This window comes from Panthera onca, chromosome C2 (assembly GCF_046562875.1).
Source record: "Panthera onca isolate mPanOnc1 chromosome C2, mPanOnc1 haplotype 2, whole genome shotgun sequence".
In the NCBI taxonomy this organism is placed as follows: domain Eukaryota; kingdom Metazoa; phylum Chordata; class Mammalia; order Carnivora; family Felidae; genus Panthera; species Panthera onca.
This window is the reverse complement of record NC_138347.1, coordinates 84,342,407-84,367,238: the sequence shown is the minus strand read 5'-3', so window position 1 is coordinate 84,367,238 and position 24,832 is coordinate 84,342,407. Positions and strand designations below refer to the sequence as shown.

At 33.9% G+C, this 24,832-nt stretch overlaps 1 protein-coding gene across 8 annotated transcripts in view; it reads left to right on the top strand.

Annotated features, from left to right (window-relative positions):
* Nucleotides 1-24,382, top strand: part of ATP11B (ATPase phospholipid transporting 11B (putative)) — a 130,469-nt gene extending 106,087 nt beyond the window's left edge. For 4 of the 8 annotated variants that reach the window (XM_060639303.3, XM_060639304.3, XM_060639312.3 and 1 more), the window contains 3 exons: nucleotides 996-1,161; nucleotides 14,679-14,812; nucleotides 22,002-24,382. In XM_060639303.3, the coding sequence (XP_060495286.1) occupies nucleotides 996-1,161; nucleotides 14,679-14,812; nucleotides 22,002-22,131 (430 nt within the window). In that variant the 3' untranslated portion in view covers nucleotides 22,132-24,382. Of the gene's footprint in view, nucleotides 1-995; nucleotides 1,162-3,606; nucleotides 3,693-6,648; nucleotides 6,775-14,678; nucleotides 14,813-19,900; nucleotides 20,934-22,001 lie in introns of those variants that run through there. The other 4 variants (XM_060639307.3, XM_060639309.2, XM_060639305.3 and 1 more) reach the window with 4 other exon arrangements.
* The last annotated feature ends 450 nt before the right edge of the window (nucleotides 24,383-24,832 follow it).

Here is a 24,832-nt window from a genome sequence, read left to right as displayed (position 1 = left end):
AAAATTAATGCCTCTCTTAAGATTCTTTAGTGAGTGAGAATCTAAAATCTCTCCTTTGGAGAATTACATTTGCCCGCTGTGTCTTTGATGCCAGTGTCAGGCAGAAAACTACACAAAGTAGCCAAAACATCTTGGATTAAATATTAACCTCCATTTAGGATCATACAAGGATACCCTTATTATCATCTAGAATGTTTAATTTTAATCCTCTTTATTTTTCCATTTCTTTCTGTATTTCCCCATATTCTTTTGAAGTGATCTATACAAAAATTCCAAAAAGAGTATGTCGACTATACCTATTACTATGTAGAATTTGTAATTGTGAGTGTATTTATTGTAAAATACATTTTTAGAGAAGAACTTCTAAGAAGAGCTTTTCAGCCTAGGATTTGAGTAATCAGTATTTAATTGCTTAGTGGAAAGTATTTTGTTACATACTTTTCCTTGCTATTCTTGGTCTCATAAGTCTGTATTACTGCATAATTCTTTTGATATCCTACTGCTCAGGTAGAGTTACCTAGTCAGCTGCTTGTCACCCTCCTAATAATAAAAACTATAGTTGTCATTGAAAGTAATTAAATTGGATTTCATTTTTAACAATTAAAGTCTCTCTTGTTTTATTACATATGCAGTTAATTATACTAATTCCAAATTTTGACCATTTGCCTGGAGTAATCTTAAAATTATGACGTTCATAGTGGATTTACATGATGCTTTGATTTAAGAAATTGTCTTACCAGTTTTCTACTTAAATGTTTATATTTATTTTTGAAAGAGAGAGAGAGGCAGAGTACGAACAGGGGAGGGGCAGAGAGAGACACACACAGAATCCAAAGCAGGCTCCAGGCTCTGAGCTGTCAGAACAGAGGCTGACACAGCGTATGAACTCATGAACTATGAGATCATGACCTGAGCTGATGTTGGATGCTTAACCAACTGAGCCACCCAGGTACCCAGTTTTCTATTTCTATTAAGCCTACCTTCTTTCTTTGCAGGCCATTTTTGGGCTCCCAGAATATGTACTTTGTATTTATTCAGCTCCTATCAAGTGGTTCTGCTTGGTTTGCCATAATACTTATGGTTGTTACATGTCTACTGCTTGATATTGTGAAGAAAGTATTTGAACGACAACTCCATCCTACAAATACTGAAAAGGCACAGGTAACCACTTTTTATATACAATACCTTTTTAATTAGAGGTCTGTAATGATGAATAGCTGTCATTATAATTTGCTTATATCACAGAATAGGAAATTATCCATTCTTGTGTCAAGTATTTCGCAAAATAAATATTATTATATGTGATATTTTTTAGTTGTTTCTTATTTCTATTAATTTTGACTCCTGGCAAATTAAAATTTTCTTAAATTATACTGTTTATTAACAGAGCGCTAGATTTAAATAGAAGACTATCAAGTTATGTCCAGATAAACATAGTAACTATGTTTTAAATAACATTACGGCATTCTATCAGAGATCTATAATTGGGATAAATCCATGTCTTTTAGATACACATTAGAATTCTAGCATCAGTTTTTCACATGACTTTGTTTTCAACAAGAGTCTGAAATACGTTCTTTAACCTAAATAATTTTTACAGAATGGATTTTTATAAAATATATTTTCTTACTAAATGCATATTAATAAATATTAACAATGTGTTACATGGTGTTTAAGAATATAGTCTTTAGAGCCTGATAATTCTCAGTTCAGAACCCAGTTCTACCACTTGGTAGCTCCGTAACTTTAAGTCTCCCTTTCCTCATGAGTAGTAAAATTATGATAGAACTATCTATTTCATTACCCTTATAATGAGGATTAAGTGAAATAATGTTCAATAACATAGTAGATGCTCAGGAAATAATAGCTATTTAGTTGAATGTGCCATTTTGTATATTTGACTTGTACATGGTTGAGACTTTTTCTGCATATTTGCTACACACTAAGCAAATTTTGTTTAAATTTTGAAAATTTAGTTGTGTATTCAAAAATAGAATAATTGCTCCCTAAGTATGTAGTGATCTGAGGTGGGTTCCTAAATGATGTATTAGCTTTAATTTCAGTTGATCATATCAACATTTCTTTAGCATTTCTTTGCTTTGGTAACTAAGTCCTAGCCAATATACATTTTAACTCCATTGAAACAGCATAGGCCTCTGAAGCCTGACAGACTTAATTCAAATACCATCTTAACCATTTATAAAATGTGTGTCCCTAATCAAGTCACATCCCTAAGCCTCAATTTCCTCCTCTGTAAAATCAGAATAATAATTACTACCTTACATGATTGTCAAGATAATGAATATAAAACACCTAACCCTGGGCCTGTACGTAGTGAGTCCTCAGTAAAAGCATCATAATTATCAAGACAGTGAGGATGTTGCTCTGTGATACTAATTTCCAAATGGGGCTGGAGAAATTTGCATAATTGATTACTCTGTGCTCACATAGTTACATCAGCATGGAGAAACTTTTCTATTCTGCAGTATATTCCTTAAATGTATATCAAAAAGGTTTGTGTATCTTTTTTCTAATCTTCAGACATAAATATTTATAGTAAGAAAGTATTAAATGTATTAAGTGTATTAAATACATTGTCTATTACACTTTTTCTAGACCTTTATGGAGAACACATTTGTCTTCCCCTCTTGGCCTATATAAAGTTATATTTCACCAAAATATATTAACGACACCGCTTTTAAAACTTAATTCTTTATAAAAGTAATCAGATTTATTTACATTTATCTTTAGATACATGAGAATATGTGTATTTATAGAGATTTCTTATGATAATAAAAAGTGATATTAGTTCTTGCTACCTTTTCTATGGCCTCTTTTTAAAGGATTACATAGGAAATATTTGTCACCTAAAAGTAGACCTTTACACCAGAAAAAGCTAGAAGTATTTTATATATATTTTGGTTCTTTTACCATAGGTTAAAATCGATTAAAAATGGAACGTGGGGTAAACTAAACTTATTTTAAATGGGTGTGTAATCTAGTACAATCTCCCTTTTGCACCGCTAAACTTAATTTTAAATGACTTGACCCGATGTTCTATTGTGGTCCAACCCAAAGAGGAAATGTTTACTTCCATTCAGAGATCTTCTAACCTGCTGGGGGTTTTTGTGTTTTTTTTGTTTTGTTTTGTTTTGTTTTGTTTTTGCTGAAACAGTATATGGTTATTCACATCCTATGTGTGACATTATTCCTTTGCTACAAGCCGTAATCTTTATTATTTCAGACTTATACCATTACCACTGATTTCAAATGATGAAGAAATGGTTAGAAAATTGTCAGACACTTCATTGTTTGCCAAAAGTAGCAAGAAAAAAAAACCATAAAAAAAAAAAAAGAGTTGTCAGCATTTATTTTGAGCTTTGTTTTTCTCCAGAATAACCATGTGGTATTAAGAATGAAGAATAAATTCTCTTGATTGCAGAGCCAACAGCCCTACAAATGTCAGTCATGTATGTGTACCATGTATATTTCCTATTCTTGGAGGAACAGATGTCTTTACAAAGTTTGTCCTGTGTCTGTCTCTTAGGTGATGATTACAGCTCACTGACTTGTTGTATGTACCATCCCTTTTCTGTCCACTTATAGATGTACTCCAACACAGTTGCTTTAAGTGACGAGTTCATCGCACTGCAGCCATTGTCGAGGGCCAGGAATCAGCTGAGCAAACTTAGGTAGAGTAGGAGGAGTAGAACCTTGTTAACTCTTCTGCATGCTAAAGGTCAATTAAACAATATTCAAAAGATGGGCAGAGGCATGAAATAAGAGTGGGGCATTTTTGTTAGCACAGCTCTGTCTCTAATTTGACCTTTATTAATATGTATATTAAAACTTAAAATATATATCCATTTCTTCTTTGAACTGAAAATTCAGATGAAAATTCAGCATAACAGGACAGAGATCTGTACCTTGTTACCTATTGTACACCTTAACTACCTTTTATAGTACAATTCTGATGCTTCTGCTTGTCATATTATTTTCATAATTAAGGATGCTCCTGCATGTTGAGTAATTTAAGCTACAGAAATTCATCATAAAGTTTAAAGTTTTTTTAAGTTTCAGTTACTTGGAACTGAGAGTTGCCCATTTTTTATCTTGCCTTAATTCGTGCTGTAAATACATGTGTGTGTTTGTCTTTGTACACTGTAATGGCTGCTGAAACATTTCATATCCTTGCTACTGTTTAGTGCATCTATAAATTGCACAATATATTTTGTATCTCATATATATATATATGAGATACATATATTTATCTCCACAGACAGATCCATTCTGTCCATTACCACAAAAATAATAATATAGATGTTTTTTATAGAAGAGAATGAAAGTTTTAAATCCTGAAACTTTTGATAATTAAGTCACCAGAACTATTTATTAACTTTAACTCCAGTCTGATTTGAAGAGAGAAAGTAATATAACTAATAACTAAAAAAAAAAAAAATTTTTTTTTTACTTTTGGCACTTTTCAGTTTCTCGCCGTCAGTATCTTGTGTATTCTTAATATGTTTTTTTAATTGTTTTTTATTTTCAAAGTTTCTAATCTATGTTCATTTGATCAAGCAAATGGCTTTGACAAAGCAATGCTTAAGTAATGGCTTTTATAACTCTGAATTCATAATTTTGAGCTGTTCTAAAGTTTTATCAAACTTTTTGATTTTATTTTTATCTTCCAGATTTTTGATATATTCTACTTTGAATTACAAAGGTGTAATAATTGTACATGAATATAAAAATGGGTGTTTAAGTGGTAGTCACCTAAATTTTATGTTTAAAACAAGAACTAAAATCAAAACAAACTTGAAGATTTGCCTTCACCTTTGGTTGAGTCAAATATGTATAACACGTGTTATCCATATGTGCCTTTCTGAAAACAGTGGGTATTTATCACATTTTTGAACATCTAATTATTTAACTCTAAGGCAGTAGGAGACCTTGTTACTTAAAAGAACACTCTGACAACTCTTTTGTTAAGTAAAGATGTTTTGTTTTGTAAATAATCTTGCCATTTTTATGAAATCATATTTTCACATATCATGTTGGCTTAAATCAAGCCATGTTTTTTTTGTTTGTTTGTTTTTGAGCAATAATAGACTTAAAAACAATTGGGTAAGGATATCATAAATTAGAGAGATCCCAGGTTCTGTAACAATGTGCTAGGGTAGTCAGCTTAACATTCATCTATGAAAAGAACACAGTGAGAGCAGGTATATGATCAGGTAGCCTTTGCTGCAAGCCACCCTCCAGTCAGATGGTGTAGCAAAAGGAAGAGCCCTGTTGGGAAGACAGCAGCCCTGGATGTTAGTGATGCCCTTGGCACTGCGGCTTATGTGTCCTAACCTAATTAGTTCATCTCTGAGTCTCCAGGTCCTTTACCTGTCAGATGATCATTTTATGTACTGTGGTCTATTTACTTATTGTCAGCATCAGAAAACAAAAAGAAATACTATGCTCAACCAAAGGCCAGGCCGAAATACCAGGTGTTTAAATGAGCAGTGAGTGACCACTATGTGGACATTTGCTCCTAGCTGCATGAAGAACAAGTGTTCATATACATCTATCTGCTGCTGCATCCTGTGAATTTTGAATACATCTTGTTCTTGAACTGCATTAAATAGTTTTTCTGGGTGTGATCCATGGTAGCTTAATTGTTTACTGTTGTGACAGAAAAGTTGTGCAGATATAAAATATCTTTAAGAGCCTTCAAATCTTTAATCAAGTTAGTACTTCTTAAGAACCATTAATACGAAACTATTAACTTTTTTTAATGAAAGAAAACTCATTTTGAGTATTTTCCCATCCCTTATATTATAGCCAAAGCTATAATAATAATAATAAGCTGTCTTTACATAAGCTTATTGTACTCTTGAAACCAAGGACTTCTGCTTCATTTTTTATATATGTAAGACACTCACCATAGCATTTTTTTTTTTCACAGAAATAATTATTGGTCAGTCCTAAGACTGAGAAAACACATAGAAATAAGGAAAATTTTGTTTTTTATTCATTGAGGACATCTTCTTGTAATTTAAAAAAGATTAAAATTAGCATGGCTATAGGCACATACTCCTGAGAAGAATATAGAAACAGCAAAGAATAAAAATTTGTGTAAATTAATTAGCACTCACTAAAAAAATATATTTCAAATTAAAGATTAAATTAATTTTGTTAAAAAATTAAATCAAGCCCCCTGCCCCTTACCCACATGTCTGACATTTGAAGGCCATGTGAATGAGCCTTCTACTCTGCTGACGTTCACTTGGAGTAGAAAAGTCTTTTAAGAAGGGAGCATAAGGGTTGTGAAAGTGGGCATACATACCTTTGCAATAAGAACCCTAAATCTTGGTGACAAGGAATTTAATAGAAGGAGTTGAATTTCAGTGAAGGAAATCTGGTTTTAAATTAATTTTGTGCACTGGAAAATCATGGCTTAATTTTGTGTGCTTTGTTGTATTCCCCTAAAGAAGCTGCCATTAGCTCTCTTTTGTGACGATAAATGAATGCGGTGTTGTATGAACATTCATTTGTGCCTCGCAGATTGCAGACCCCAACTTGCTGTTTTGATTCTAAACCTATTATACAGTGAGAGTATTGTTCTGTAATATGAGACTTGTTGCTTTTCTGTCCTTCCAGATGGAAGAAGATAAGGGTTCAGTCAGCTCAGCATATGAATTTGCTGAAAGCAAGCACAGAGGGGAGGACAGTAGGCACCTGCTAGCTGAGGCTTGCAGCCAGCAGGACAGTTCTTGCGTGCACTAGGTAGTACTGCGCTGGACCTGCCTGGGGACATATCCGCTAAGTTCTCATGCTTGGGGCATGCTGTGGGAGAACTGGCCTGACTCCTAGTTTTTATTTCACTAATCCTTCATTGTTCCTCATGTGTTTACTGTTTTTGTTGACTTGTCTTCCTTTTTTGTGATCTTTACATTTTTTTATGTCCATCTCTGAATATTTTACTAGTCTCTCTTTGGAGTTACAGTGTTAAATCCTACTTCACCTCAGATTCTAACCTAGTAAGGTATTCTCACAACCTATTCAATAAACTATTCCTTTTTACTTCTTTTGAAAGTATGTCATGCTATTTCTGTTATTTCTGAAATCAGTTTTCCCATTTGAAGTGGTAGTTGTGCACCATTTTATGCATCTTAATATAGTTAGACACCAGATTACTTGTCTAGGTCTGGAGTTAAATGATCAGATGAGTGAGTGCTTAGAGGTACTGAATAATTTTCTGTTGACCGATAGTCCTCAGATTCTCACTTCTTTTCATAAACTTTCCTGGTTATATCTTTGTCCTAAAAAAGTATGAATTGATGAGGACTTGATTCATTCACCTCTTGAGGAGTAAATCCTGACAACCACTTCTAGACCTAATTAGGATATGCAGAATATTTTGATTGGTAGTAATTATGGAGGATAAAAATTCTCACTACTAATAATTATATTTTTACTTGGGTTATTTGCCTTTTATATATTATAATTATTGGTCAAGAAGGTACTATTGTCTCATTTGGGATAAAACCTCATAAATGGTGAAACTTTAAAACAAAGCTACTTGGGGCTTCTGGGTGGCGCAGTCGGTTAAGCGTCCGACTTCAGCCAGGTCACAATCTCGCGGTCCGTGAGTTCGAGCCCCGCGTCAGGCTCTGGGCTGATGGCTCGGAGCCTGGAGCCTGTTTCCAATTCTGTGTCTCCCTCTCTCTCTGCCCCTCCCCTGTTCATGCTCTGTCTCTCTCTGTCCCAAAAATAAATAAAAAACGTTGAAAAAAAAAATTAAAAAAAAAAAAAAATTAAAAAAAAATAAAAATAAAACAAAGCTACTTGAAAATTATAAATCTTAACTGTACCATGGAATCAGACCATAGAACAAGTACGTAATTTCAAAAATCTGAATTATTCTGGGAGACATATTTTTAAAGTTAGATTACTTTAGTGAACTGCTCTAAATGAAAAATGTTGATTAATTATTTCATTGTTATTATTACTATTAATTGAAAAGAAATTCAAAACAATTCTCAACTTTTGTTTTGGGATGCTCTATATAATTATTTTTGGTATATATTTATCTGGTATTCTGCTTTGATAAATATAGAAAAATTCTTAACTTTTAAAATATGCCCTGATTGAGCCACAAGGAAAACTCAGCTGACGAGGTCTCTGGGTAAAGAGGGGGAGCTGGCCTGGATTTATATTATGTCCTAGATAATCTACAAAACAGATAATCCACGTGGGACCTGATTAGACTAAAACTATAAAATTATTCCTGTCCTTTGTGATAAAAGTTCCCCAAAGGTTCAAGTTCAAGTGGGTATTTCATGAGACATGGATCTAGTCTGCTTTGCTTTCATATGTCCGTTAAAATGTATGATACAGTTGAGAGTTGAGTTCTTAGAATGCTCCTAATAACAGGGCCTTGTTATGATTACTTTTACAAAGGGGTGATAAGTGAGTTTTCTCATCATCCTGTGATAGTTGGTCTTTCTTCCTGTAAACAAGATGATAGAAGAACACTGAAACTGTGAATATGATTTTAGTAAAATTGCTGGGGGTATTACCCTGATCTGCATTTTTTTTTTTTTTTTTTTTTTTGCATATCACTTTCATTGTTGAGTGAAATATACCTTGAATATTTTTCTTATATAGTTTTCTGCCTTTGGCATGTATTTTGAGATAAAAATCACTTCAAAAAAATAAGTATTATATAATATCCCTCTAATGTTTTTTCTGCCTTGAAATAGCAGTTGTTTTCCTCTAATCAAAATTTGGTCAGCTTTGTCAGATCAGGCAGAGGATGATACTGAGCCCTAAATGTTGTCATGGGCTAGGGCTTTCTAATCATCTCCCTCCCTTCCACTGTCACCTGCCTCCTTGGCTTCCATTGTTTTGTCATTTCTCTGTCACTGGATTCCTGGCCTGTTCTGGATGCTCTCTTTCCAGCTGTGCTGTAAGGATGTCAACAGGATGTTAGGACTATTGACCTTTCTCATTGTGCACCTGGATGCTTAAGCCCCTGCCTGAAACCTGCCACCACCCCAAACAAAAAAACATTTTAAAAAAACAAAAAAACAAGTCACCTTCCTCTTCTGTGACAAAGATGCTTCTAGCACTGTCTCATTTAATTAACAAAGAAGTGAACTAGAAAGGAACAGAAAACCTTAATGGCCTGTATTCAGTTGTTTGCCACTAACAGCTACACTTTTCTGAGTGAGTAAAATTTCTGTGAGGAAATAGAATTGAACATTTTAAAAAACAAATAATACTAAGGCTGCCATGAGTAGCAGGACCTGGCTGCATACCTGATAAGTGCAACACTTTACAAAATTAATGTTATTTTCAAATCTGTGCTGACTTATTTGAGCAACTTTTTCATCTGGAGGTTGAAATGAAGAAAAATATTAGCGTTGACATTATTTCTACCAAACAGTTATCCTCTGACATTCTCTGGATGATTGATACTTAGAAAACTGAATCCTTAACATCAGCTGTACCATGGCTTAGTTCATTAATTAGTGCTATTCTGATTTACCCTCTCCATGAAAATTGGTCATTTTTCCATTTTTTACAGATACAGATACTTTTCTTCACTTAAATTTCAAATTCCTAGTCAGATACTGTTATTTATGTTGCAGCCACCTCATTAAAATAAAGGGGACTCAGTCTTTTTGAAACTAGAATAAACCAAATTATTAAAATAACCATACCTGATAGATGTAATTCTTACCGTATGCTTATTTTAATAGTTAAATTTAGGCAATACATACAGATGTAAATCTCCTTTCTGGAGATACCTAAAGGACAGTATGGAGGTATTTAAATTTATAACCACCCAAAGCTGTTTGTTTTACTTGAGGAAAAGGAAAAGAGGGAAGGGAGCATAGAGGAGTGAACGGGAGCTTGAGGCATGTTATGGAGAAATAGGCCTTGAGTAAGAGACAGCAGTCTTCCAAGTGCCATCACCAAACAGCTCTTGCAATTCTGAATAATGAGATGAAGCCATTATTTGTGTTAGGGGTTTTATTATTCTTAACCAAATTTGGAAATTAGTAATATTGGATGATTTTTGATTTCACATTAAAAAGAAAAACATTTCCTTGAACACAACCTTTTTTCTTTTCATAATTAGTTTCCACGTATCTCCTTTAAGACTTTACAAGATTCTCACTTTGATTATATATTTATTATAAAACTGTTTTAAAGGCAACAGAACATATATGGTTAATAGTTTACTAATTCTTATTTAAACTTTAAAAAACTATTTGACTTGATAGGTAAGATATCATAGAAATGACTAATTTAGAGATGTATGACAATTTTCTAACATTTAGAAGAGTCAAGAAAGATAGAAGATATATAGAAACAGAAGCACTAAGAGAAACTTTTAAATGTTTACTATCACTGACATGAAAATAATGGAATAAGAGCAGTGAGTCAGAATTTATCTCAAAAGGCAAGTTCTGTAAAGATGAAAATTTTTCTTAATCATACATAGTCATATTGAATGCCCATAGTTTTTTGCTGGGCAGCACTTCTAGTTCTAAGGTATGTGGCCATTCCTGGGAAGCAAGTGCAATAGAGAGTGTCTTACCAATAAATCAAAATTTCTGGTAAAATAAAATGCCACCAGGTAGAGTCTCATTCCCATTACTTTGCTTTTTTTTCTTTTCTTGTATTTATAAGCCGTCCGAAAAAAGAAATAATTGCCTCTCCTTACTTTGAATGAAATGAGATTTAAATGCTCCATCCTTTTCCTACCCCCCCGTTAGTTATACTGGCAGCTGTGGCTGCATGTACTCTGGCTGGGCTCCCAGATCCTGAATATGAGATCAAAGATATATATATATGGGAAAGTGGTAGAGCTTGGGAGTTTGCTAGAGAACAGTGTAGTTTTTTATATAGATAGCAGCTTTACACAACTAACCAGCATTCAGCATTTTTAAAGCAGCCGGGGTTTGTATATATTATACATATTATAATATATATTATATATGTAATGTATATAAAATACATATATTTTAGCTTAGTTCAAAAGGTGATCTGAAGAAGTCATTTCTTTATAACATTTTTGATATTTCAAGATGTTTACTCTCTCTGGGGTTGTCCATGTATTAATACTTTTTCTTAGATTTTAAAGTGAAAGGTTATGAGTACAAAATAAGATTATTACCTAAAGTTAGATCCGGGCTTAAGCAGTGTTCTACACATATGGGGCACTCAAATGCTGCTGACATTATGGATGTCCTCTTCAGTGAATCCTTGTCAGTTGAATATCAGCTATATAAGCAAAACACAAGTTGTTATATTAAGAAATACCAGGCAGACTCCTCGTTTCTCTCTAGTTTCTAGTCTAGTTTGGTGTTCCCTAGCCAAATGTGAAAGACCGGTTTGTTTTCTTGCTTTGTTGTTTTTAATTTCCAATCTATCACAGACCAATACTTTCATAAAATGCAATAAAAATTAGTTACAGTTGACCATTGAATAATGTGAGGGTTAGAGGCTTACTGACCCCTCATGCAGTAAAAAATCCACATGTAACTTTTGACTCCTCAAAAACCTAACTAATAGCAAACTGTTGACTGGAAGCCTTATCAACAACATGAAGTGCCAATTAACATATATTGTATGTTGTAGATATTATGTATCACAATAATGTTTTCACAGTAAAGTAAGCTAGAGAAAAAAAATCACAAGGAAGAGAAAATAACATTTGCAGTACTGTACATGTACTTATTGAAAAAAAATTTATGTGTAAGTGGACCATGCAGTTCCAACCCATGTCGTTCAGGGTCAACTGTACTAGGAAATGAAATTTAAAAGATAAATAAAATAAGCCTTGATTTTAAAATTATTATTAGATTCAGCAGTTATAAAAGTATTCTGTCAAATTGCCATAAAATTTTTTAACCTCTTATTCTTACAGATCTGAAACACTTACCTCCTCATAGGCCAGTGAAAAATGTTTTCCCCAATCAACACTGATCCATGGATCACACTTTGAGTGGCACTGGTCTCTTTGCAAGGAAGCAGGCATAACAGCTACTTTCTTACACTGAGACTAAACATGTGCTGAGTACACATCATACTTTTCTACCCACACATAGTTACTCATTCTCTTCACCTAACAGCTACTGAAATCCCGCCCAGTTTTCAAAATGTGTTCCAGATGCTATCTTTTCCATCAAATCTTTCATGCCCTCCCACCAATACCAGCAACGACAGCTTTCCTCCTCTTTTTTAGTATTTGTAGTTTGCCTCATACCATAATTATAAGAAGGCAGCATAAGAGCATGATAAAGAGTTGTGGGCTGTGGAATTAAAGAAACCAAGACTCAAGCCTCAGCAGGGTGGTCTTGAACAAATTCTTAGCTTCTCTGTTTCCTCATCTGTAAAATGTTTCTGAATATGGTGCTTATCCCTAAAGTTTCTTATAAGTTTTAAATGAGAATAATCCATGAGAAGCATCTTAATAGTGATTGGCACATGCACAGTAAGTATTCCATTAATGTAACTGCCATTATTATTTTTTCCTGACTTATCTCCCACCTTTTTCCCTTATTATTAACTCACTGGATTGCTGTCTCCTATAAGAACCAGTACAGTGCCTTGTTCAATAAGTAAAAGTTTAATTTAAGTGCTTATACTATTTAAATTACACAAGCAAACAGTGGAATAGACTCCAGAAAGAGACTACTGATAGCTGGAGAGGTGAGGGAGGTTTCATGGAGATGATAATACTTAAACTGAACTGGGTGTAGGAATCAGCATTCTGACCCTTTGGTGACCAGCCCTGACATATGCCCAGAGGCAAGGAACACTGCATTGGTTGGCTGTGTGAAGACTGTACAGGAGCATTGGCAAGTTGAGCAGGAAAGGTAGCCTGAGGTCAGGTTACAAAGGGCCTTAAGGCCTCCTTGTTGTGTTGTAATTTTTTGAGCATATGGGGGCTTTAGAATCCTGTTTCCTGTAGAGGGTGATTTTGAGATGGAGGAAAACAGAGCCCAAGGAGGAAAGTGAGAGACTGATGAAATCTTATTACTTAAACCAACATTTCCTAAACTGTTCCTCTGAATATTAATATTCTTCCTAGTGTTGACTGATTCCCAGTGGCGGCAGGTGTGGGGGAAAGGTTTTACTTAAAAAAAACAAGTTTGAGAATTCGCACTATGTCTGGCTCTCCCCCTGGAGATTGACCACACATCCTGACTTATTGACAACGCTTTGCTCAATAAGTCTATTTAGACCATCACTGAACTGTTTCCCAAACTTAATTAATAGGCCATGGAGCTTTTTTTTCATGAAACATCTGTAAAACGTCTCTCAAAACACAGGTTAAGAAACAATACCATAAACAGTCCTAAACCAAGGGTATTGTGATGAAAGAACAAGTAAAACTTGGCTACTTCTCAGTGCTTAGCAGATCCTAGGACATTGGTGCAATCAGGTAATTGCCAAACAGGAACTGTGTTGTCTCACAATGCCTGCTATCTGGCAGGATTACTCTGAGCATAGAGTTTGCAGACCTCACCCACTGCTTATGGTCAGAGTGCCAGGTTATTTATGTTCCATCATATTTGTCTTCTGTCCATCGTGAGCGTCTGTCCCCTGTCTGTCCCCTGTTGCCATGCCTGCCCTCAACACTTGGTGATTCCCAACCTTTGTGAATTGCAACACTCTAATAAATGTATTTTCATTGTTCTCCCTCCTCTATACTTTCCAAAGATTTGTTGTACAGTATGTTATATATGTAAAGGAAAGTGAATGAAAATAAGTTTGTTTAAAATAATAACCCCTGAGAAATTTAGGAGTGTCCTTGTCTGTGTCAAAACCAGGGTTGGGATTCATTGGGCTATGTGGTCATACCATTTTTTCCCCTCATTTTAACAGGATTAAAATTAGTAGTAGTAATGGCTTTAAGTTATTTTGCTGGGTTATTTATGCCTGAATCAGTATAAATCTTGCATACCTTCAGAAATTAATAAAAGTCCTAATAGTAGTAAGTCACTTGTTTAAGAGATTTTAGTACATCTACCATTAATTTTTTTAAAGCAAGATAAGCTGATTAGGGGCATGATTGGCTCTTATTAGTTGCTTAGCAAATTTAAGGTAAATGATGCTTTTTTCAAGGATAATTATGGAGTGCATATATAGAGAGTGCTTAGAATTTGGCACATAGTAAACACTACGTATTTTCTACTATTGTTGTTGAAGATTGGGGTTAGGTCCTGCCTGGTTGTTATTTCCCAGTCTTCAAAATGGTTCACACTCCACTTTTCTCAATTGCTAGACATTTGTAATTGAAATTACAGGAGCATTTCACATAAACAAAAACTCAAAGAAGAATTCGAATTCATTCAATTTGAATGAGTGATGTAGATCATTTTGACTAAAATAAATAAGATATAAAATCCAAAATCTTTGCATATTTAAATAATATCCAGCCACTTATTTTTATATAATTATTTTGTTTGGCTTCTAATTTAGATCACAGTGCCTTTTGAGCATTTTTGCATATTACTCTTAGAGCCCTTCATCCATTTCCATGTTATAGAAAACATATATGTATATACATTACATTTGGTTTTAAAGTGCTTGTTGTAATTTTTTAATGCTTTTTGGAAATCCAAATCTGTAAATAACTTAATTTTTTTCTGCTTCAACTCCTCCAGCTTATTAAAGCAAATTCAAGTATCAAGTGCTTGGACTCCATGTGCTGTTTCTCAGAAGGAGAAACAGCGTGCGCATCTGTTGGAAGAATGCTGGAACGAGTAGTAGGAAGATGTAGTCCGACCCATGTCAGCAGGTGTGAAATTTCTTTCAGTAGCCTTTGCTGCAGATGAGTATCCTATAAACTGGAACAGGATGAACCTGCATCTCTAGATACCTAATAAATCAGCCGCTGGTTTTACCAACTGAAGCGGGGAAGTGTGCTATTTATTAGCATTCTTTGATGGTAGATTTCACTTTGTGGCCTTGGGGTAGGGGGCTCTTTCGCTAACAGAGGAAGAGAAAGCACCTTTGAAGAGACTTCATCTAATGAACGAAACATTTTGCTTTACAATCTTTTTAAAATGTGCTGAATAGGTATGGTACTCTTATTTGGTTTTTAGAACTTTCTTTTTTTGATTATACCTTATATTACTGTTTTATTTCCTGTATTTGTTTTTTGTTTGCTTTTTGTATTTACAGAATAGTCTACATATAATAGTGAAATCGAAGGATTTTGCTTCTCTTACTCTTCATGTATATTTTCTGGTCAGTCATTTGAGACTGAGGTGTTTATAAACACAAAGGCTGTACTGCTCTTCTATACCATTCTATTTCTGTGATGAGGTTTTTTAAATGAGTTGTGATTTGTTTTTGCTTTTTTTTTTTTTTTTTGCTTGGTATTCATGGTCTAACTAAAAGTTTAGATAAGTTAGGGATACCAGGGTGGCTCAGTTGGTTAAGCATCTGACTCTTAGTTTTGGCTCCGGTCATGATCTCACAGTTTATGCAATTGAGCCTTCAGCACAGAGCCTGCTTAGAATTCTCTCATTCTCTCTCACTCTCTCTGCCCCTCTCCCACTCATGCTCGCTCTCTCACATGCTTTCTCTCTCTCAAAATAAATAAATGTTAAAGAAAATTTTTTTAAGTTGATAAGTTAGAGCAGACACTTTAAATTATGGTGTAGAAGAATCTTAGTATTTCTGTCCCCTCCCAAATCTGTTTCTTCAATTAGATTTATCAGTGCTCGCTTTTGTGGATCATAACAAAAAATGCCATTTTTTTGGTAAATGCCACTTAAATTTATTTAAAAGTGAAATGGATTCATAAATTTTCTTCATAAATTTTCCCGAGAGACACACTATTTAGGTGATATTAAAAAGTAGAAGTAACTTTTTTCACACTTAGGTATTCTTAATGTGAATTATATCATAGTTCTAAAATGAGAGTAGTAATGCACTTGTACGCATGAGGAGTTACAGATGGGCAGGGGTAGACAGACGGCAATTTCCATTGTCCAGCGTGTACCACACGAATAATCACTTTCTACATGTGCCATGGCATGGAAAAGGTTGGAAAATACCGCAGGAGCAGTGAATAAAGGATGGAGGAGGCCCTATAATCTAATAAAATAATTTTTCATATTTGCTTAGCTTTGTGTTTTAAAAATGAATAAATACCATTCATATATCATAAAATTCAGGTAACATTTACTGGTGGATTTATTAGTTCCCATTTTGCCTTTAGTTATGGCCATGTCTTTATGGTACAGTTGCATTTATAAATAGCATTCTTATGTTAATATAATGTCTGTGGTTTCAGTCTCCATTTATTGATTATAACATGTGATCAAAGATATTTCCACAATTCTGTGGTATCATTTTGTAGTAATTTTATTCCACATAAAAGAATTACTACGAAGAGTTAAATTTACTGGCACTTCTGTATTATGACTTCCACAATTGTATTGTAAAGTGCATTACAAGAAAGAAGCTCTGTTATGTACCCAAGCCACCAAGTTTTCCAAAAGAAGTTCCTGAAAGACCCACTTTACAATATTATTTTACTTATTAAGACAGCTTTACTGGGGCGCCTGGGTGGCTCGGTCGGTTAAGCGTCCGACTTCGGCTCAGGTCATGATCTCGCGGTCCGTGGGTTTGAGCCCCGCGTCGGGCTCTATGCAGACAGCTCGGAGCCTGGAGCCTGTTTCTGATTCTGTGTCTCCCTCTCTCTGTGACTCTCCCCCATTCATGCTCTGTCTCTCTCTGTCTCAAAAATAAATAAAGGTTAAAAAAAAAAATTAAAAAAAAAAAAAAAAAAGACAGCTTTACTATACAGAACTAAGGTGGGAGTTAGACTAAGAGACAACTATAGAACTTCCACGTAATTTTTTAAATTTCTATTTCAGCAGGAAGTTCTCTTTAATGACAGTATACATCTTCACTAACTATTGAAAAACTAAAATCAGGGGTGCCTGGATGGCTCAGTCAGTTAAGTGTCTGACTTTGGCTCAGGTCATGATCTCACAGTTTGTTGGGAGCCCCGCATCAGACTCTGTGCTGATGGCTCAGAGCCTGGAGCCTGCTTCAGATTCTGTGTTTCCCTCTCTCTCTCTCTGCCCCTCCTCCGCTTGTGCTATCTGTCAGAAATAAATAAATATTTTAAAACTATAATTAATTTTAAATAAGCCAAAAATATTTTTTTGCTCTATGTACTGACTTTTTTGTATACCAATAATTCAGGTAATACGCCCCCATTTTTCTTTACGTAGCCATTTTTATACTGCATTATCCCTTTGAACCTGCCCTTGGAATTATGGGACTTATTTCGGCACATGAAGGTGACTGTTATCATCTGTACTTTTTTTCACTTAAAATTGTATCATAATATTTTCTTTTGTAAGACTTTTTTTTTTACTTTCCTAATAAAATGTTTAACAGTATTATCTTATTTGACAGACTATAAATACTTTTCCAAATACTTCCAAAATACTTTTGTCTAACATCTCAGGTTATGTTATTGGTTAGTACTGTCATTATCCCCCTTTTTTCTTCAAACAAATAATCTAAAAAGTCTTTTGAAATCTGTTTGTATTTTTTAGTGGATAAAAATCGATACAGTATGAGAAAACCACTTGGTGCTTTTCAAAGGACTATATGAAAATTGCCTTAGATCCATTAACATTAGATTTAAACTTTGAAAGTCATTTTGATATGTAGAGTTTTGTTTTTGTTTTACATAATTGTGTTAGTGAAATATGTTCGACATTTCTGTTTTGATTTTGGAATAGCTTCTATTCTACATTTCTATTTCATGTCTAACTTAAAAGGTAAAGCAAGGCTGATACTTCTGTTACAAATTGTAGAATCCCTTGGATATTTGTTCCATTAACCTATTAAACATAAAAGGTAATGAGCATCACTTAAGAAATACAACTAGTGCTTTCATATGACATGTTATTCAGCTGATTAAACTTCCACCATCCAGGCACAGAAATTCTTACATCTTATTAGTTAATGTTTTCAAAGGAATATGTCATATTGCAAGCTTGGTTTCAAATGTACCATCATGGTGCTCTACAAAGGATATACCATCTTGTACACTAAAGGGCTGTACTTCAGCAGTAAATGATTTTCTGTATGCATTTTACCAAGTTACTTTATCCTAATCAAAACTATTTTCGGGGAGCCTGGGTGGCTCAGTCAGTTGAGCGTCCAACTTTGGCTCAGGTCATGATCTCACAGTCCGTGAGTTTTAGCCCCGCGTTGGGCTCTGTGCTGATAGCCTGGAGCCTGCTTTGGATTCTGTCTCCCTCTCTCTCTGCCCCTCCCCTGCTCATGCTCTGTCTCTCTCTGTCTCAAAAATAAATAAAAACATTTTTAAAAATATTTTTTTTAAACTATTTCTGAATAGAAAGGAGTTAATATGTAGCTCCAGTATTTAATGTTCTGTCAAATAGGATATTTAACATCTGAATGCACATGTGTGCTTTGAAAAGATCAAACAAAGGAAGCCTTACCTAATAAAATTCTTCTATGTAAGCAATGGTTGGGAAAGAGGAAAGCCTGATATAAAGTACTGGCAATTTGGGAATGGAATCTTGACTCCCGATAATTAGGGTGTTGGCAGTTATGTTTTGTCTTGTGTGGAGTCTAAGTGTGCCTTTTCTTGGATAAATACTTACTCTAAGAAATGTTAATAATCTCATTTCATTCATTTATTTTACAAATACTGAGTGTCTACTATGTGCCAGGTGCAGTTTAGGTACTAGACAGAGGGTGGTGAACAAGCCCTTCCTTAAACTAAGGTGTTTAAGGTTTTCTGGAAACTAATAAAATTAGAGAACCTGTAAATTACCAGTATGGTTTTGTTGCTTATTTGTGTTCCTCTTTGGCAACTTTGTAAAATTTCTAGGTTCCAAACTTCATTATGACTGTACTTGCTTAATTGATTTAAATAACAGAATTTCTAGGAAACAGTGGATATTTGATAAGAGTGAGTTTAGGAGCCACTTTAAATGTTGGTCTCTTCCTCTAACATTTTTTTTTTTTTTTTTTTTTAAGGAAAGTGGGAACCCTGAAAAAAGTTACATAAAATGTATTGATTTATTGTTTAGTGCTTTTAGTCTTCTAAGAAGAGCCACCTTTGGCTTGGTAATCCTGATACTGAACTTGAAATATAGGTTAGGCTATTTTAAGCCTAGAAGGCTAGTTTGGGTCTAGAGTTATTTTAGCTTAAATTAATAGAGCTGCAAATAAAGTATTAGGTAATTAATTGCTTTTAGGTTTTATCATTCAGACAGTAGTTAACTTTTCCAGACCACTACAGGTTTATTCTCAGTTAAGTGAAAAACCTACTGAGTTACAGCTGTCTTTGATATCTATTGAATAAACAATTTACTGCGTTCAAGCTAATTACACTAAAATCTTTAGAATAGAATTTATAGCTGAAAAGAAATTATGTAATATGAACATATTACTATTTCATTCCAAAGCTTTTGGTAAGTGGGATGTTTGTTTGCTTCTGTAATGTCAAAATATAACCTAGTTGCTTTTTAGTAAAACTGAATGTGCATAACTCTTAGTAACATACTTATTTCTTACTGAATTGTAAAGATTTTAAGAGCATCTCATGCTTTACTACCTGTAGGAATTGTTTTAAGGCTAATGAATGTCTGAATTTTGGCTAATATTTTATATAATGACTAGAGCATTATTTTTTCCAAGTTTTTGTACAATATAAATAGACTGATTCGGTGCTAGTATGAATAATTTCTCTTTAGCATTTAAAAACAAATCAATAAGTGATTATTTTAATATTCAAATTGCATTTTAGAGTAAATTTTTTTTCTCACTTAAAACATAGGTCCTGGTGAGCCAAACTTTTCTCTTATTGTTACTTTAGATCATGGAGTGCATCGGATCCTTTCTATACCAACGACAGGAGCATCTTGACTCTCTCCACAATGGACTCCTCTACTTGTTAAAGGGGCAGTAGTACTTTGTGGGAACCATTTCAACTCCTTTCCTAAAATTCAGTGTGATCACCGTGATAATGGCCACACTAGTTCTGCAGAATTACTTTCTGAAATTTCAAATATTTCATACTCATTCAGAGTTATAATGGCAAACAAAAAGCATTAACACAAACCCCTTTCAGCTCCCCTAACTTAAATCTGAACATGTCACAATTCGTGAAACAGACATTTTCCATCTCTTTGGGTTGTTCCTCGTGCTTATGGGACTCCTAATGGCATTTCAGCCTCTTGCTAAGGCCACTATATTTTAATATCAAGGTAGAAAAGGGAGGTAATTCCTAGTCAATTGTATTTTTTAGTATTAGCTTGGTTATTGAGTCTTCTATTCAGATCTGCTTCTGTAAATTATGCTGAAAAGTTTGCCTTGAAAACTCTATTTTTTTATTAGAGTTATATTTGAAGCTTTTCATGCGAAAAGTTAATGTGAATAGAAAGGAATTTTGGTCGCTCAGTGACCCATGTTGTTAATTCATTAGTGCTTTCTAAGTTCACAGAGCAAATTAGGAGAATGCATTTCCCACCATTATTTACTGCATTATGGGTAGTAACTATATACCAGTACCAAACTTCTCTAAATACTGTAACACAACCAGTAAAATTAACCACATACATGCAAAGGGTATATTATATATATAAATCAGGAATCAAGTCCATTCACCAAATTTCAAATTGATGTTTACTATATTTTTGTGACCGAATACGAAGAACCTGTAGTGGGTAAATTACATACCATTAGCATATTATTTAATGTGTTTATCATTGGATCTTTTGCATGCTTTAATCTGGTTAATATATTTAAATTTGCTTTTTTTCCCCTCTCTGAAGAAGGCTCTGTTTATAGTATTTTCTGACACTGTTGTAAAGTTCAACTATATCAATAAAAAACAAGTTTGGACAGTATTTAAATATTGCAACTATTTTTAATTATATAAATAAAAATATTAGGGTAATTAAATCAACAAAAAGATAAGAGCCTCTTTCTATGGCTAATTTAGAATTGCTCTTGACTTTCAGTAAGCTAGATTATAGAATAAAGGATTTCAGATAAGAATCCTGTTATTTGTTAGGATAGTATACGTTATCTAAGTTACGGTAGACTACCATGTAAAGTGAAATCTGTCCAGTGCCCCATTACAAGGTAAATTTTCAGGCATGGCTACAGAATGTAAGTAAAACAAAGTTTAAAATGCTAAATCTTAGGACGTAATGGCAGCGATAAATTAAAATACTAAGAATGGTTAATCAGGTACATACTGCTGAATTAACTCACTGTACTTCAGTACTTAATTTCCACCAAGTTTATCATATGATCAGTGTTGTCATTTGTTTTGATAAAAAGTAATGTCATTTTAAAATTTGGAAATGATTATTGGTTAAAGAACTTACCCAGCTGTGAGCACATGATGTGTACATACACATTTAAAATTGTATGGAAATGGCTAAATAAGGTTTTCCAAAATTTTCTTTTGAGAATATAATAATTCCTTTTTGTAGATTTTTTCTGCAACCGTCCACCACTTTCCCATTTCATGAATATCAGATTTCTGGAATTGGGCTGGTAGGGAAAGAATGGTAGAGTCAAGAATTAAGACTTTACCATATTTGCTGGTGAACTATTTTTTTTGAGTTTTTATTTTCTTGCTAATATAATGTTTGTTTCAGTAGTGCAAGATACTAGGTTATGAATTTCAGCTTAAATATTAATTTTCATAAGTAGCCATTCTTTAAGTCCGATATTCCAAAACCGAGTTTAGCAATATACCGTTATTCCAAAAATACATTAAAGGGATAATACAGTGTACAGTATATACACTTTCCAATTCATGTTCCAGAAGAGGAAATATTGCAGAAATACTCAGGGTAGTTTAGTGGAAGATAACACAGAATTTGCTTTTTCTTAGAATGCCTTATAAAATATTTATATAACAAAATGACATTTAATAGTCCTGCATCGCATCTACCTTACAGTTTACAGTGTCTGTTTGCCGTCAGCCAAACTGCCGACACTAAACTGCCGACACTCGAGGACTACAAAGCCATCAAGCAGTCTGACCAACTGCAGCAATGCTGGAGGTCAGCTAGCCTATGTGGTGCTTAAGGTGTGATTGAAGTAACTGTCTGCATTCCCCATTTGAAGTTATTTAAGAACTGTACATCAAAGAAACATAAATGCTATCCACTGATACGTTCATCCTACTCTGTTCAAAACCTCTGTTTAAAAGAAAATTATCTTGCAATTGTAAGAAAAGTTTTCTTCATTTATTTAAGAAATAACAGTGTTGCCTACAAGCTTTAAATAGTTTTCTAGTGCTATTACTCATATTTTAAAACAGTACATAGCTGGTAATCACAAAAAATTCCCCTTTGCATATTTCTTTAAAATTGTTTGGAAAGTACGATGTTGGCAATTAACTTCCTCTTAAGCCTGCCAAAACCAGAATAAGATTCTGTGCGTGTTTTTGCTACTTGATGATCTCAGATCTGTTTGCCTCACTTTCTTACCTTTGCCTAACTAGTCTGAAGGCCATATCCCTGAAGATGGTAGCAGGCACCAAGACAGTTTTCAGAATTGCCCACCAGCTGCTCTAAAAGGTGACTCAGCACCCTGCTTCAGCTTTAGCAAGTGCTAGGTTCATGGTAGGAATAGAGTATGGGCCAGGAGAACTACAGCTACCAAGCTTGCCGTGGAGTTGAGAAGAAAGAAGGGGAGAATTTACAGTCTGAATTTCTCTTAACTACCCTCCTCCTTGGGTCTCAGTCTCCATGATACCCAAAGGCTTCCCAGACATAATCGAAACTCTGGCACTGTCCTGAATAGGAGATTAAACTTAGGCAAATCACCACGTTAGGAAATTGCTTTGCTCTAACCAGATTGTTTCTGCTGTAAGATTGTGAAATTGGGCTTCTCAGAAAAACTTAAGATTCCTATTTGATAGGTAGGAGTCAAGGCCCCTAAAAAAATGTACAGTTAATACCAAAAAAAATTTTAATATGCTACTCTGAAAAGTTATCAGGAGCAGGGGAAATGGGAAAATCATCCATGTTTGTATTTTCCTGTAAAGATCATTTTGGGGGATGATATAAGCAGGTATTAATAAAACAAACACACCAAAGAGTTGTATAAACATGTTTCATTAATTTTGGTCCCCCTTCAGAGACATTTTTATTTCTACCTTGAAATGAGTCACCTATTTTCATAAAAATAGAACATTATTAAAGTGCTGTTTATGTGAGAACACTTGAATGATTTTCCTACAAAAAAAATAGATCACAACTAATGATACGTTTGTAGTAATGGCGATTGTTAGATTTTTATGGGGAATTAGCTGGAAATACTGTAGCCGCACTTTAGTTTAAAATTGAGAACCTCAGACACTGTGGTTGTCTAATAAAATCCTTTAAAATTTCTCTGCATTGCTAGGAAATGTAGTTACTTATTGTATAAGCTCTCAGTAATTTTTTAAAGTTCATGAAATTATATTTATTGAATAAAATTTTCCTACATAATTAAAAGTTTTTCCATTATTTGTGCATTTTAAGCCTCTCTCTGCTTATTACAACCAGCCAAAAATTTTTTCAATGAAATTTTATTACATTTACCCTCCATTATAGTACAGTAATGCTTTTATGCCTTTCACTGACTCCAGTTTTCAAAAATCCAGACGTTTTTGGTTTACCCAGATTTTATAGATTATCACTACAGCTCCTGAAAAGTGGTGTGATAGAAATGTACCAGCCATAAAGACCAACACACTTCGAACTAGAAATTGCACCACTCATGAAAAGCCAGCCAACATGAATTTGGAAATGAAATATGTTTTTAAAAATATATAACTGATGTAATGTGTATATATATACATATATATATGTGTATGTATACTATATATATGTATGTATATATATTATATATGTGTATGTATATTGTATATGTATGTATGTATATTATATATATGTATATATATTATATATGTATGTGTGTGTGTGTATATATATATATATATACATAATCTAACCTAATGACAATAATTATTCCTTATGCTTTCTCAGTTGCCAGTTAAAGCACATGTAAAGGTTTAATCTACATTTATTAAAAAGATATGCTGTTGTATTTGCCCAAGTGTTAGCATATGCAGAGGGTGACAATGTATGATCTGTGTATTTTTATTTCTGAAATGAAATGAGAATACGACCCAGGACAAGTCAAGTTATCTAGGCATGCATCTGTTTTTATTTAAAAAGTAGTTGAGGGTTTGGACTATCTTTAGGGTAACTTCAGACTGTAACTTCTGTGGTACAATATGATGAGTAATGTTCTTACTGAACTAGACATTTTGGATAAAAAAAATAAATGAGCAGCATTTCACCAAAAAAATTAGTGAATCCAGAAACAATTCAAGTTTTCTTCTGAAGAGCTGACTCAAAGGACAAAGCTATTCTAAATGGAGATAAGTAAACATGTCTCTGTTGAACAGCTCTTTTCAGAAGTGGTGGATGGCCCTCTGATGAGTCCGATTTTTTACTCTAAATTTTAAGGGAAAATGATTTGTCTTCAAGTAAAATTTGTGGACAGTGAAGTGCATAGATTTTAGAGTTAACATGCTGTCACCTTTGACAAATCTATACATGTGTAATCCTTACCCCAACCCAGATAAAGAACATTTCCACCATCTTAGAAAGTTCCCTCATGCCACTTTCCAATGAATTTATTCCTCCCTTTCTGCCCTTGTAACCATTTTTCTATTTTCTATTGCCATAGATGAATTTTACTTGTTCTTAAGTTTTATGTAAATGAAATTTTA